Genomic DNA, 12,583 nt, shown 5'->3' on the forward strand with positions numbered 1-12,583 from the left:
GTATAGATCTAGGAGGATGAGAACAGAGGAGAGAGAGTTCACTTTGGCAGTGCGGAGAGCCTCAGTGACACAGAGAACAGCAGTCTCAGTTGAGTAACCCGTCTTGAAACCTGACTGGTTAGGGTCAAGAAGATGGTTCTGAGAGAGATAACGAGAAAGTTGGTCAGAGACAGCACACCTAAGTGTTTTGGAAAGAAAATAAAGAAAGGATAACGGTATAGAGTTTTTGACGTCAGATAAGTTGAGTGTTGGTTTCTTGAGGAGGGGAGCGACTCGAGCCATTTTGAAGATAGAGGGAACGTAGCTAGTGGTCAGGGATGAGTTGATGAGGGAAATGAGGAATGGGAGGTTTCCAGAGATGGTCTGGAGAAGGGAGGAGGGGAGTGAGGAGCGGATGTCGTCAACCTTCTTTCAAAGTGGTTGACAAAGTTGTCCACAGAGAAGGAGGGGAGGGGTGGAGGATTAAGGAGGGAGAAGAAGGTGGAAAATAGTTTCTTAGGGTTAGATCCAGAAGCTTGAAATGTACAGTGATAGAAGGTGGCTTTAGCAGCAGATACAGAGAAACAGAAGGAAGAGAGGAGGGAGAGAAAGAAAGGATGATAGGACCTCCAGAAGTTTAGTTTTCCTTCATTTTCGCTCAGCTGTCCGCAGCACTGTTCTGTAAGCTCGCAATGAGTCACTCAGCCACAGAGTGGGAGGGCCAGGCTGGCTGGGAGGAAAGGGGACAGTGCAAGTCATAGGATGCGGAAAGGGAGGAGAGTAGGGCCAAAGAGGGAGAATCAGGAGACAGTAGGGAGAAAGATTTAGCAGAAGGGAGAGATGAGGTGTCAAGCTCATTGAAGAACTTTCCTACGGCACCTGGTGGACAATAGATGACAACAATGATAAGCTTGAGTAGAGAAGTGACAGTGACAGCATGGAATTCAAATGAGCAGATCAAATCAAATAAGTCATATGCGCCGATGCTAACTTAGTCACAGTGAAATGCTTACTTGCGAGCCCCTAACCAACAGTGCAGTTTCCAAAAATACGGATTAGAATAAGAGATAAAAGTAACAAGTAATAAAAGAGCAGCAGTAAAAAAGAACAATATATACAGGGGGGTGCCGGTACAGAGTCAATGTGCGGGGGCACCGGTTAGTTGAGGTACTATGTACAGTCGGAAGTTTACATACACCTTAGCCAAATACATTTAAACACAGTTTTTCACAATTCCTGACATTTTTATCCTAGTAAAATTTCCCTGTCTTAGGTCAGTTAGGATCACCACTTTATTTTAAGAATGTGAAATGTCAGAATAATAGTGGAGAGGATTATTTATTTCATATTTTATTTCTTTCATCACATTCCCTGTGGGTCAGAAGTTTACCTACACTCATTTAGTATTTGGTAGCATTGCCTTTAAATTGTTTAACTTGGGTCAAACGTTTTGGGTAGCCTTCCACAAGCTTCCCACAATAAATTGGGTGAATTTTGGCCCATTCCTCCTGACAGAGCTGGTGTAACTGAGTCAGGTTTGTAGGCCTCCTTGCTCGCACATGCTTTTTCAGTTCTGCCCACAAATGTTCTATAGGATTGAGGTCAGTGCTTTGTGATGGCCACTCCAATACCTTGACTTTGTTGTCCTTAAGCCATTTTGCCACAACTTTGGAAGCATGCTTGGGGTCATTGTCCATTTAGAAGACCCATTTGTGACCAAGCTTTAACTTCCTGACTGATGTCTTGAGATGTTGCTTCAATATATCCACATAATTTTCCATCCTCGTGATACCATCTATTTTGTGCACCAGTCTCTCCTGCAGCAAAGCACCCCACAACATGATGCTGCCACCCCTGTGCTTCACTGTTGGGATGGTGTTTGTCGGCTTGCAAGCCTCCCCCTTTATACTCCAAACATAACGATGGCCAAACAGTTCTATTTTTGTTTCATCAGACCAGAGGACATTTCTCCAAAAAGTCCGATCGTTGTCCCCATGTGCAGTTGCAAACTGTAGTCTGGCTTTTTTATGGAGATTTTGGAACAGTGGCTTCTTCCTTGCTGAGCAGCCTTTCAGGTTATGTTGATATAGGACTTGTTTTACTGTGGATATAGATACTTTTGTACCGGTTTCCTCCAGCATCTTCACAAGGTCCTTTGCAGTTGTTCTGGGATTGATTTGCACTTTTCGCACCAAAGTACATTCATCTATAGGAGACAGAATGCGTCTCCTTCCTGAGCGGTATGACGGCTGCGTTGTCCCATGGTGTTTATACTTGCGTACTATTGTTTGTACAAATGAATGTGGTACCTTCAGGCATTTGGAAATTGCTCCCAAGGATGAACCAGACTTGTGGAGGTCTACAATTATTTTCCTGAGGTCTTGGCTGATTTCTTTTGATTTTCCCATGATGTCAAGCAAAGAGTCACTGAGTTTGAAGGTAGGCCTTGAAATACATCCACAGGTACACCTCTAATTGACTCAAATGATGTTAATTAGCCTATCAGAAGCTTCTAAAGCCATTACATAATTTTATGGAATTTTCCAAGCTGTTTAAAGGCAGTGGTCAACTTAGTGTATGTAAACTTCTGACACCCTGGAATTGTGATACAGTGAATTATAAATCAAATAATCTGTCTGTAAACAATTGTTGGAAAAATTACTTGTGTCTAGGCACAAAGTAGATGTCCTAACCGACTTGCCAAAACTATAGTTTTAACTAGAAATTTGTGGACTGGTTGAAAAATGAGTTTTAATGACTACAACCTAAGTGCATGTAAACTTCCGACTTCAACTGTATATGTAGGTAGAGTTAATTAAAGTGACTATGCATAGATGACAACAGAGAGTGGCAGTGGTGTGGAGAGGGGGCAATGTGAATAGTCTGGGTAGCCAGTTGAGTAGATGTTCAGGAGTCTTATGGCTTGGGGGTAGAAGCTGTTTAGAAGCCTTTTGGACCTAGACTTGGCACTCCGTGTGGTAGCAGAGAGAAAAGTCTATGACTTGGGTGGCTGGAGTCTTTGACAATTGTTAGGGCCTTCCTCTGACACCGCCTGGTATAGAGGTGCTGGATGGCAGGAAACTTGGCCCCAGTGATTATTATTATTATTATTATTTACCTTTATTTAACTAGGCAAGTCAGTTAATACAAATTCTTATTTTCAATGACGGCCTAGGAACAGTGGGTTAACTGCCTTGTTCAGATCGACAGATTTTTCCCTTGTCAGCTCGGGGATTCGATCTTACAACCTTTCGGTTACTAGGCCAATGCTCTAACCACTAGGCTACCTGCCGCCCCACAATGATGTACTGGGCCGTTCACACTACCTTCTGTAGTGCCTAGCGGTCGGAGGCCGAGCAGTTGCCATACCAGGCAGTGATGCAACCAGTCAGGATTCTTTCAATGGTGCAGCTGTAAAACCTTTTGAGAATCTGAGGACCCATGCCAAATCTTTTCAGTCTCCTGAGGGGAATAGGTTTTGTCGTGCCCTATTCACGACTGTCTTGGTGTGCTTGGACCATGTTAGTTTGTTTGTGATGTGGACACCAAGGAACTTGAAGGTCTCAACCTGCTTCACTGCAGCCCCGTCGATGAGAATGGGGGTGTGCTCGGTCCTCTTTTTCCTGTAGTCCACAATCATCTAATTTGTCTTGATCACGTTGAGGGAGAGGTTGTTGTCCTGGCACCACACGGCCAGGTCTCTGACCTCATCCCTATAGGCTGTCTCGTTATTGTCGGTGATCATCGGCATCGGCAAATTTAATGATGGTGTTGGAGTCGTGCCTGGCCGTGCAGTCATGAGTGAACAGGGAGTACAGGAGGGGGCTGAGCACGCACCCCTGAGGGACCCCTGTGTTGAGGATCAGCGTGGCGGATGTGTTGTTACCTACACTTACCACCTGGGGGCAGCCCATCAGGAAGTCTAGGATCCAGTTGCAGAGGGAGGTGTTTAATCCAAGGATCCTTAGCTAATTGATGAGCTTTGAGGGCACTATGGTGTTGAACGCTGAGCTGTAGACAATGAATAGCATTCTCACATAGGTATTCCTTTTGTCCAGGTGGGAAAGGGCAGTGTGGAGTGCAATAGAGACGGCGTCATCTGTGGATCTGTTGGGGCGGTATGCAAATTGGAGTGGGTCTAGGGTTTCTGGGATGATGGTGTTGATGTGAGCCATGACCAGCCTTTCAAAGCACTTCATGGCTACAGACGTGAGTGCTACGGGTCGGTAGTCATTTAGGCAGGTTACCTTAGTGTTCTTGGACACAGGCACTATGGTGGTCTGCTTAAAACATGTTGGTATCACAGACTCGGACAGGGAGAGGTTGAAAATGTCAGTGAAAACACTTGCTAGTTGGTTAGCGCATGCTCGCAATACATGTCCTGGTAATCCGTCTGGCCCTGTGGCCTTGTGAATGTTGACCTGTCTAAAGGTCTTACACACATCGGCTGCGGAGAGCGTGATCACACAGTCTTCCAGATACAGCTGGTGCTCTCATGCATGTTTCAGTGTTATTTGCCTTGAAGCGAGCATAGAAGTAGTTTAGCTCGTCCGGTAGGCTTGTGTCACTGGGCAGCTCTCGGCTGTGCTTCCCTTTGTAGTCTGTAATGGTTTGCAGGCCCTGCCACATCCGACGAGCATCATAGTCGGTGTACTATGACTTGATCTTAGTCCTGTATTGATGCTTTGCCTGTTTGATGGTTCATCGCTCCTTGAAAGCGGCAGCTCTAGCCTTTAGCTGAGTGCGGATGCTGCCTGTAATCCATGGCTTCTGGTTGGATATGTATGGTCACTGTGGGGACGACGTCATCGATGCACTTACTGATGAAGCCAATGACAGATGAGGTGTACTCCTCAATGCCATCGGAGGAATCCCAGAACATATTCCAGTCTGTGCTGGCAAAACAGTCCTGTAGCTTAGCATCTGCTTCATCTGACCACTTTTTTATTGCTCTAGTCACTGGTGCTTCCTGCTTTAATTTTAGCTTGTAAGCAGGAATCAGGAGGATGGAATTATGGTCAGATTTGCCAAATGGAGGGCGAGGGAGAGCTTTGTATGCATCTCTGCCTGTGGAGTATAGGTGGTCCAGAGTTGTTTTCCCTCTGGTTGTACATTTAACATGCTGATAGAAATTTGGTCAAACTGATTTAAATTTCTCTGCATTAAAGTCCCCGGCTACTAGGAGCGCCGCCTCTGGGTGAGCATTTTCTTCTTTGCTTCTGGTGGAATATAGCTCATTCAATGCTATCTTAGTGCCAGCCTCTGACTGTGGTGGTATGTAAACAGCTACAAAGAATATAGATGAAAACTCTCTCGGTAGGTAATGTGGTCTGCAGCTTATCATGAGAAACTCTACCTCAGGCGAGCTGTAGCTCGAGACTTCCTTAGATATCATGCACCAGCTGTTGTTTACAAAAATACATAGACCGGCGCCCCTTGTCTTACCAGACGTCGCTGTTCTATCCTACCGGTACATTATGTACCTGCCGGTACATAACCATCCAGCTGTATGTTGATATTGTCGTCGTTCAGCCACAAAGATTTTACAGTTTTTAATGTCCCAATAACTCGTCAATATTATTGTCCGAAGATTGCATGTTTGCTAGCAGAATTGAGAGAAGTCATTTTTTTTATTCGATCGCCTCCAACTCCTCAGAAGGCTGCCGCCCTCTGGCCTCTCTTTCTCCACCTCCTCTTCACGCAGATCACTGGGGTCGGGGCCTGTTCTCGAGGGAGCCGTATATCCTCCACCACGGGCTCGTCAGAGTTGTGAAAGAAGAAAAAGTATTCTGCCAGTCCGTGGTGAGTAATCGCAGTCCTGATGTCTAGAAGTTATTTTCGGTCATAAGAGACGGTAGCGGCAACATTGTGTACAAAAATAGTAAAAAAAGAAGTTACAAACAACGCAGATAAACGAACAAAAAACAAATCGGTTGGGGGCACGTAAAACGTCTGCCTCTGCCGCCATCTTGTGTGTGGACAGGTGAGAGGGAGAAAAGACAAAATCTCCACTTAGAAGAAAAGGGTAGCCCTTTCACCACTGCGACAACCAGATGCTCTTGGACTATGAGAGAAAACGTAGTCAGATGAAGAGAGAGCAGCTGGAGTAGCAGTGTTCTCTGGGGTGATCCATGTCTCCGTCAGGGCCAAAAAGTCAAGGTACTAAAGGGGAGCATAGGCTGAAATTAACTTGGCGTTCTTGACTGCAGATTGGCAGTTCCAAACGCTGCCAGAGACCTGGAATTCCACATGGGTTGTGCGTGCAGGGTACACTAAATTATAAGGGTTGCAGCCAAGGGGAGGGGGGCATCTGTAAAGCCTACAGGGAGAGGAGCGAAAAGGTATAGAAAACACACACAGTTGCAAAAGAGCAAAATAAGATAATCCGAAAATAACTAGGTAAGATACTCAAGTGACAAAAAAATATTGTCGTTTTGAAACTGCAGTAAAAGTGCAGTAACTGCAGTCGACTGTGGTATTTTGGATGCAGTAATTGCAAAATAGTTATACTGCACTCTAACTGCAGTTATACTGCACTTTGAAGGCTACTGGGAAGACAGGCAGCACTTAAAGTAGATGACCCTAGCTAGCAAAAAGACAGTACTAGACCACAACAGATAAAGACAAAAATGATGCTATATTGCTCCTGGAGACATCACAAGTCCTCTAGCTATAGAATTAGAGAATGGAGTAGAGAGAGAGATAACAGAATGAAAACAAGAGAAAGTAAATAGACGAGAGAGAGAGAGAGAGAGAGAGAGAGAGAGAGAGAGAGAGAGAGAGAGAGAGAGAGAGAGACAACTACTTCAAGGTCTCAGAGTGATTGAAATGCTACTAGCGTGCACCGCTATCTAGCTAGCCCTTTCACACCGGTCACATACCCATACTGTTTTCCCTGTGGCTCAGTTGGTAGAGCATGGTGTGTGCAACGCCAGGGTTGTGGGTTCGATTCCCACGGGGCCAGTAGAATTTTTTAACTATTTGCACATTGTTACAACACTGTATATAGACATAATACGACACTTAACATTTCTTCATTCTTTTGGAACTTGTGTGAGTGTAATAGTTACTGTTCACTTTTTTAAATTGTTTATTTCACTTGCTTTGGCAATGTACACATATGTTTCCAATGCCAATAAGCACCTTGAATTGAAGAGAGAGAGAAAGAGCGATCCAGGCGGTCAAGCGAGCCACTGTGGGCAGCTCTGGAAAAATGGTTGAATTGAAGGAACATTGCCTGTGTCCTCTCTGGTCCCTGCCAAGCCAAGAGTGACAGAGCCCTCACAGAGCCCTAATAGAACCCTGGCAGATCACTAACAGAGCCCTAACATAGTCCTAACAGAGCAGAGCAATAGCAGAGCCCCGGCAGAGCCCTAACAGAGCAGTGCCCCGGCAGAGCCCCGGCAGAGCCCCGGCAGAGCCCTAACAGTGCCCCGGCAGAGCCTTAGCAGAGCCCTAACAGAACCGTGGCAGATCACTAATAGAGCCCTAACATAGTCCTAACAGAGCAGAGCAATAGCAGAGCCCTAGCAGAGCCTAAGTAGAGCAATAGCAAGCCATTGCAGAGCAATAACAGAGCCCCATCAGAGCCCTAACAGAGCAGAGCCCTAGCAGAGCAATAGCAGAGCCCTAAAAGTGCCCTAGCAGAGCCCTAACAAAGGCCTAGCAGAGCCCTAACAGAGCCCTAGCAGAGCCCCGGCAGAGCTCTAACAGAGCAGAGCCTTAACAGAGCCCTAACAAAGGCCTAGCAGAGCAGAGCCCTAACAGAGCACATCCCTAACAGAGCAGAGCCCTAACAGAGCCCTAACAGAGCAGAGCCCTAACAAAGGCCTAGCAGAGCAGAGCCCTAACAGAGCCCTAACAGAGCCCTAACAGAGCAGAGCCCTACCAGAGCCCTAACAGAGCAGAGCCCTAACAAAGGCCTAGCAGAGCAGAGCCCTAACAGAGCAGAGCCCTAACAGAGCAGAGCCCTAACAAAGGCCTAGCAGAGCAGAGCCCTAACAGAGCCCTAGCAGAGCCCTGGCAGAGCGTGGCGGAGCTGAGCATGTGTGATTGAAGAGAGGATAATCGTTATTTGTTATTTACTGCTGCTCTTTAATTATTTGTTATTCTTATCTCTTACTTTTTTTGTTGGTATTTTATTAAAACTGCATTGTTGGATAGGGGCTTGTAAGTAAGTATTTCACTGTAAAGTCTACATCTGTTATATTTGGCGCATGTGACAAATACAATTTGATTTGATATGATAAAGGATGAGTGTGTGCGTCTACCTCAGGAAGAGGAGAGAAAAGAAATGGGGCCTGTGGTTTGGGGGGTTAAACGGCAGAACATGCTCACACATTAATATCCATCTGATCTCTGGATAACTAGAAAGGCCTCTGTTTGTAATAGACCCTGGAGCGAAAAACAATATCTCTTCTCCCCCGACCACTCCTGCCTCCTTTCATCCCTCTCCAGCGCAAAAAACGGAGGAGGCCCGTGCCAAGCGATTGGAGATTGACTCCTCTCTCTCTTTCTTTCTTTCTTTCTCTTTCTTTCTTTCTTTCTTTCTTTCTTTCTTTCTTTCTTTCTTTCTTTCTTTCTTTCTTTCTTTCTTTCTTTCTTTCTTTCTTTCTTTCATTTAATTATTTATCTCGTTCATTTTGCATTTTTTCTTCCCCTCCTGATGAAAAGACATGGCACATCCCCAGGACACACTCATACTGACTGACACAAGGGAGCCTGGGAGGTGCCATTTTGGTTTTCCTTTTTTTATATAATTTCCTGCAGCACACATTTTCCCAACAGCGTCACTCACTTACCCAAATTGACCCCTTTCCTGAGATGTGTGTGTGTCAAAGAACAAGAGAGGCACGCCGGGTTAGGCTTTGCATACTGTATTATCAGTTCATATCTATAGGGTGGATTTAATGGTCCATTCCTCACCCTGAAAGTAGTCTATGGACCAGGAGAAACAGTCACCCTGAATAAACTGAAAACAACTAAGTGATTCGGTTTGACATTTGCCCTTTTATTTTTACATTGCCGCTGTCACTTTTATAGATTTTTAGCTAGGGAGTGGGTGGCTGTGCATGTGTCTGTCTGTGATAGTGTGTGAGTCTATAACTCAGTGTGCGTGTGTGTGTATGAGGTAGACTCTGGGTGTAGGAAACAGAGTCAAGCAGCACATGCGACTGGAGGATCCACGTGGGTGGGTGAACACATGTGGCCTGCTGGATTAGGAAGTGGTAGGCCACATCTTTTTATTATGGAGATGTCTCTGTAATCCCCCTCTCTCTCTTGGGAGTGGGGAGGTCCTCTAACTTTCCTCCCCGGCCCTCCCTCAAACACGCGCACACGCACACGCACCTCAAAACTCGCCCTGGAGTCTATAATAATTAGCATCAGGACCAACCCGAAGGTATTTTCTGCACCAAAACCTCAGAGTCATTTTAGTCACCAGTGAGCGAACATGTTCCGTAATATCATGTTCTGCCCAAGTAGGCCGAAGCCCAGGAACCCCTGAAGAACTCCCTGCTTTCATTAAATATCACTTCACTCCATATTTTTTATCTCTGGTGTCGTTGTCATCGTTGCAGCGGTGGAGTGGTGCGTCCTCCTAGTCTTAGGCCAGCATCCCAAATGGAACCCTATTCCCTTCATAGTGCTCTACTTTTGGCCAGAGCACTATGGGAGCCCTGGTCAAATGTAGTGCACTATTTAGGGAATAGGGTACCATTTGGGACACAGATGGCAGTAGCTCTACCCACATCCAGTTGTATCAGGCTGCCAGTTAAAACATGAATCAACTGGAGGGAAATATTTAAACCTTTTGTCAGATATTGGCAGGATACATTAAAAGAAAAAGTGCTGTGAAAACGTTTTTATTTTGGCTCTGTTGAGACCCAAAACACAATTCTAAATCAGACTGTTGTTAAATATATAGACATATACATCACACGAATCCAGTATCTGTATCCCGTGGGGAACAGTTATAGGTCATATCAACCTAGCTCAGACACTTTGTGAATCCAGGCCCTGTACCCAACAGATTTATAGACCTGTACCTGGGACTGATTTTACCTGGCAGTGGAAGACATACTCAGGTGTGTTCTTGTTAAACTTCATGTTCCAGACCAGAGCTACACCGTCAGGCTCATGAGGAGCATCCTCATTGTTGTTGTAGGATGCCACCAACAGCTCTGGGTACTGGGGAGGAAGAGGAAGGGGAGGAAAAAGAGAGGGGACAAGATCAAATAAAATGGAGAGATAGAGGAGCGGAAGGAAAGACGGAAAATTAAAGGAGGATCAGGGGAGGAGGAAGAGGGTGGAGAGGAGGAAGAGGATGGAGAGGAGAAAGAGGATGGAGAAGAAGTTAAAATACAACGATTGTCGAGTAAGTGATGACACACACAGACACATGCACCCTCTGTCCAAAACACACACACGGGTACTTGCGGTGTAGGGTGAAGTTACACCTAAATGCTGTTCTTGGGTCAGTTTAGCATTTTCCCCACTATTGATAAGGTTAGGATTGGGGAGGGGAAGTTGATCCTAGAACTGTACATAGGGGAAACTTCACCCCAAAGCAGTCCTTACCTGAGGGGACCAGTCCAGACAGGTGATGACTCGATGTTTGGACCAGTGATCGTCATAGAACAACCTACTGAGGGACAGACTGGACCCACCTTGTAAGTCCCTGTGGCCAATAGAAACAGGGGTCAGAGGTCACTGGGTGATGCCATTGTAAATTAGGTCAAATGGGGTTCTGAGAGGATGATGACATCATGCGGGGGGCATGTGTTTGAAGAACAATGAGGAGTCACGTCCTGATTGACACCAAAGGCATTACTCCATGAGGCCATTATCAGCCCCATAGGCATGCATACACACACACCATGTTCCTTCTACAGACCTCACAACAGATAGACACACACATTCACGCACGCACACACACTCACCAAATACCCTTCACCTGAAACACACACGCACATTCTTACCCCTCCTTGTCATCCAGGTCTTGTCCGCTGTAGTCGAAGAAGATGTCTGATTCCTGGGCCAGGGCTCTCTCCATCACCCTGATGCTGCAGTCAAAGAAACTGAGGAACTCCTCTGATTTCAGGATCTGCTGCTTCTCTTCCTCTGTCAGCTCCGTGCAGGGGTAGCCTGACACACACACACACAGACATGAATACATACGTATGCAGGCACACAAATACGCACGAGTACACACACACACACACACACACACACACACACACACACACACACACACACACACACACACACACACACACACACACACACACACACACACACACACACACACACACACACACACACACACACGAAGAGGTCAAAATAGGTAAACAACAATATGCAGAGACACACACAACCCATACACAGCCATCTGTGGTAGCCTGAGTCACAAATAAATAAACACACAACACTCACACTCTTAGAAATATAACTATACACTTGTCATGCCAAACACCCACCCATTCCCAAACTACTACCCTGAACTGGCACTAAATACACTACAGTGAGTGTATACCCAAATAAACATGATTCAAACTCCACACACACAAAGACAACGGTCTGGTTGCAAATATATTCTGTCGATACACTACATTTTTTAACAATTACAATAGTTATAGACCATTACACCAAATCACTGAAGTCACTACCATCAAGGAGAGAGTAGACTTCGATACAACAAACTACCTCATACATCATAGTAGTAAACTACCAGCTGCAAAATAATTTACTTGGTAAATAAGAATAAACAAAGTCCTCTGAGGTCCTCCTCCTCCCCTCCTCCTCTTCCCCTCCTCCCCTGTAATAACGGCGGGCCCAGTGAGATGCTGGTTGTGATGTCCCTCTGCATGATGTCATTTTGTCTATCCCTATGCAGTCCCCATTACAGGGCTGACTCTTTGATCTCAGACCACTTGATTCTCTGGGTTCTGTTTCTGACAACTCATAAGGACGACAAAGGGGTGATCAAAGTCAGGGTACACTGGAACCCTGGGCGTGTGTAAGGGTGTGAGTGTGCCTATATCTCTGTGTGTTTAAACAGGGCCAGCCCCTGGCCTCAACAAAGACGCATTCTACCCTCCTTTAGTGAAGTTATTTACTCCTTGCACCAGCCTTGCCTCACAAAGAATGCCCTCTCCGCATCCCTCTCCGCACCCCTCTCCGCACCCCTCTCCGTCCCCCTCTCCTCCGTTGTCTTTGAAGTCCGACAGAGGGGTCAAGTGACAAGTTTTTAATCAGGTCTGACCCTCAGTGCCACGGGCCGATAAGCTGGACCTCGGCCACAGAGATTGGCATCCGATACGCCAGTGGGTGTCACACGCGAGTGACCGCTCACTCACGCTTCAACGGCTTTGTTTAGTGACAGTTTGACTGGAGATGTGGGAGATGAAAAGGCTAGTGCTGGGCTGAGGCCGTCTCCCAAATTACACCCTATTACCTTTATAGTTCACTATTGTTGACCAGGGTCCATTGGTCTCTGGTCAAAAGCCATGCACTACGTAGGGAATAGGGTGCCATTTAGGATGCAAGCATTCCCTTCAGCTTAAACTAGGGTTGCCTTCAGTATTCCTTCATCTTTCCACGTCTT

The 12,583-nt window shown here is 46.0% G+C and overlaps 1 protein-coding gene across 4 annotated transcripts in view; it reads right to left on the bottom strand.

Annotated features, from left to right (window-relative positions):
• The window catches only part of LOC106588927 (cytoplasmic dynein 1 intermediate chain 1), a 129,635-nt gene that overhangs the window by 53,139 nt on the left and 63,913 nt on the right, over positions 1 to 12,583 (bottom strand). For all 4 annotated transcript variants that reach the window (XM_014178483.2, XM_045709255.1, XM_045709257.1 and 1 more), the window contains 3 exons: positions 10,959 to 11,124; positions 10,558 to 10,657; positions 10,042 to 10,167 (listed from right to left, as the gene is read on the bottom strand). In XM_014178483.2, coding sequence (XP_014033958.2) covers positions 10,042 to 10,167; positions 10,558 to 10,657; positions 10,959 to 11,124 — 392 coding nt within the window. The remainder of the gene's footprint in view (positions 1 to 10,041; positions 10,168 to 10,557; positions 10,658 to 10,958; positions 11,125 to 12,583) is intronic.

This window comes from Salmo salar, chromosome ssa27 (genome assembly GCF_905237065.1).
Source record: "Salmo salar chromosome ssa27, Ssal_v3.1, whole genome shotgun sequence".
NCBI lineage: Eukaryota > Metazoa > Chordata > Actinopteri > Salmoniformes > Salmonidae > Salmo > Salmo salar.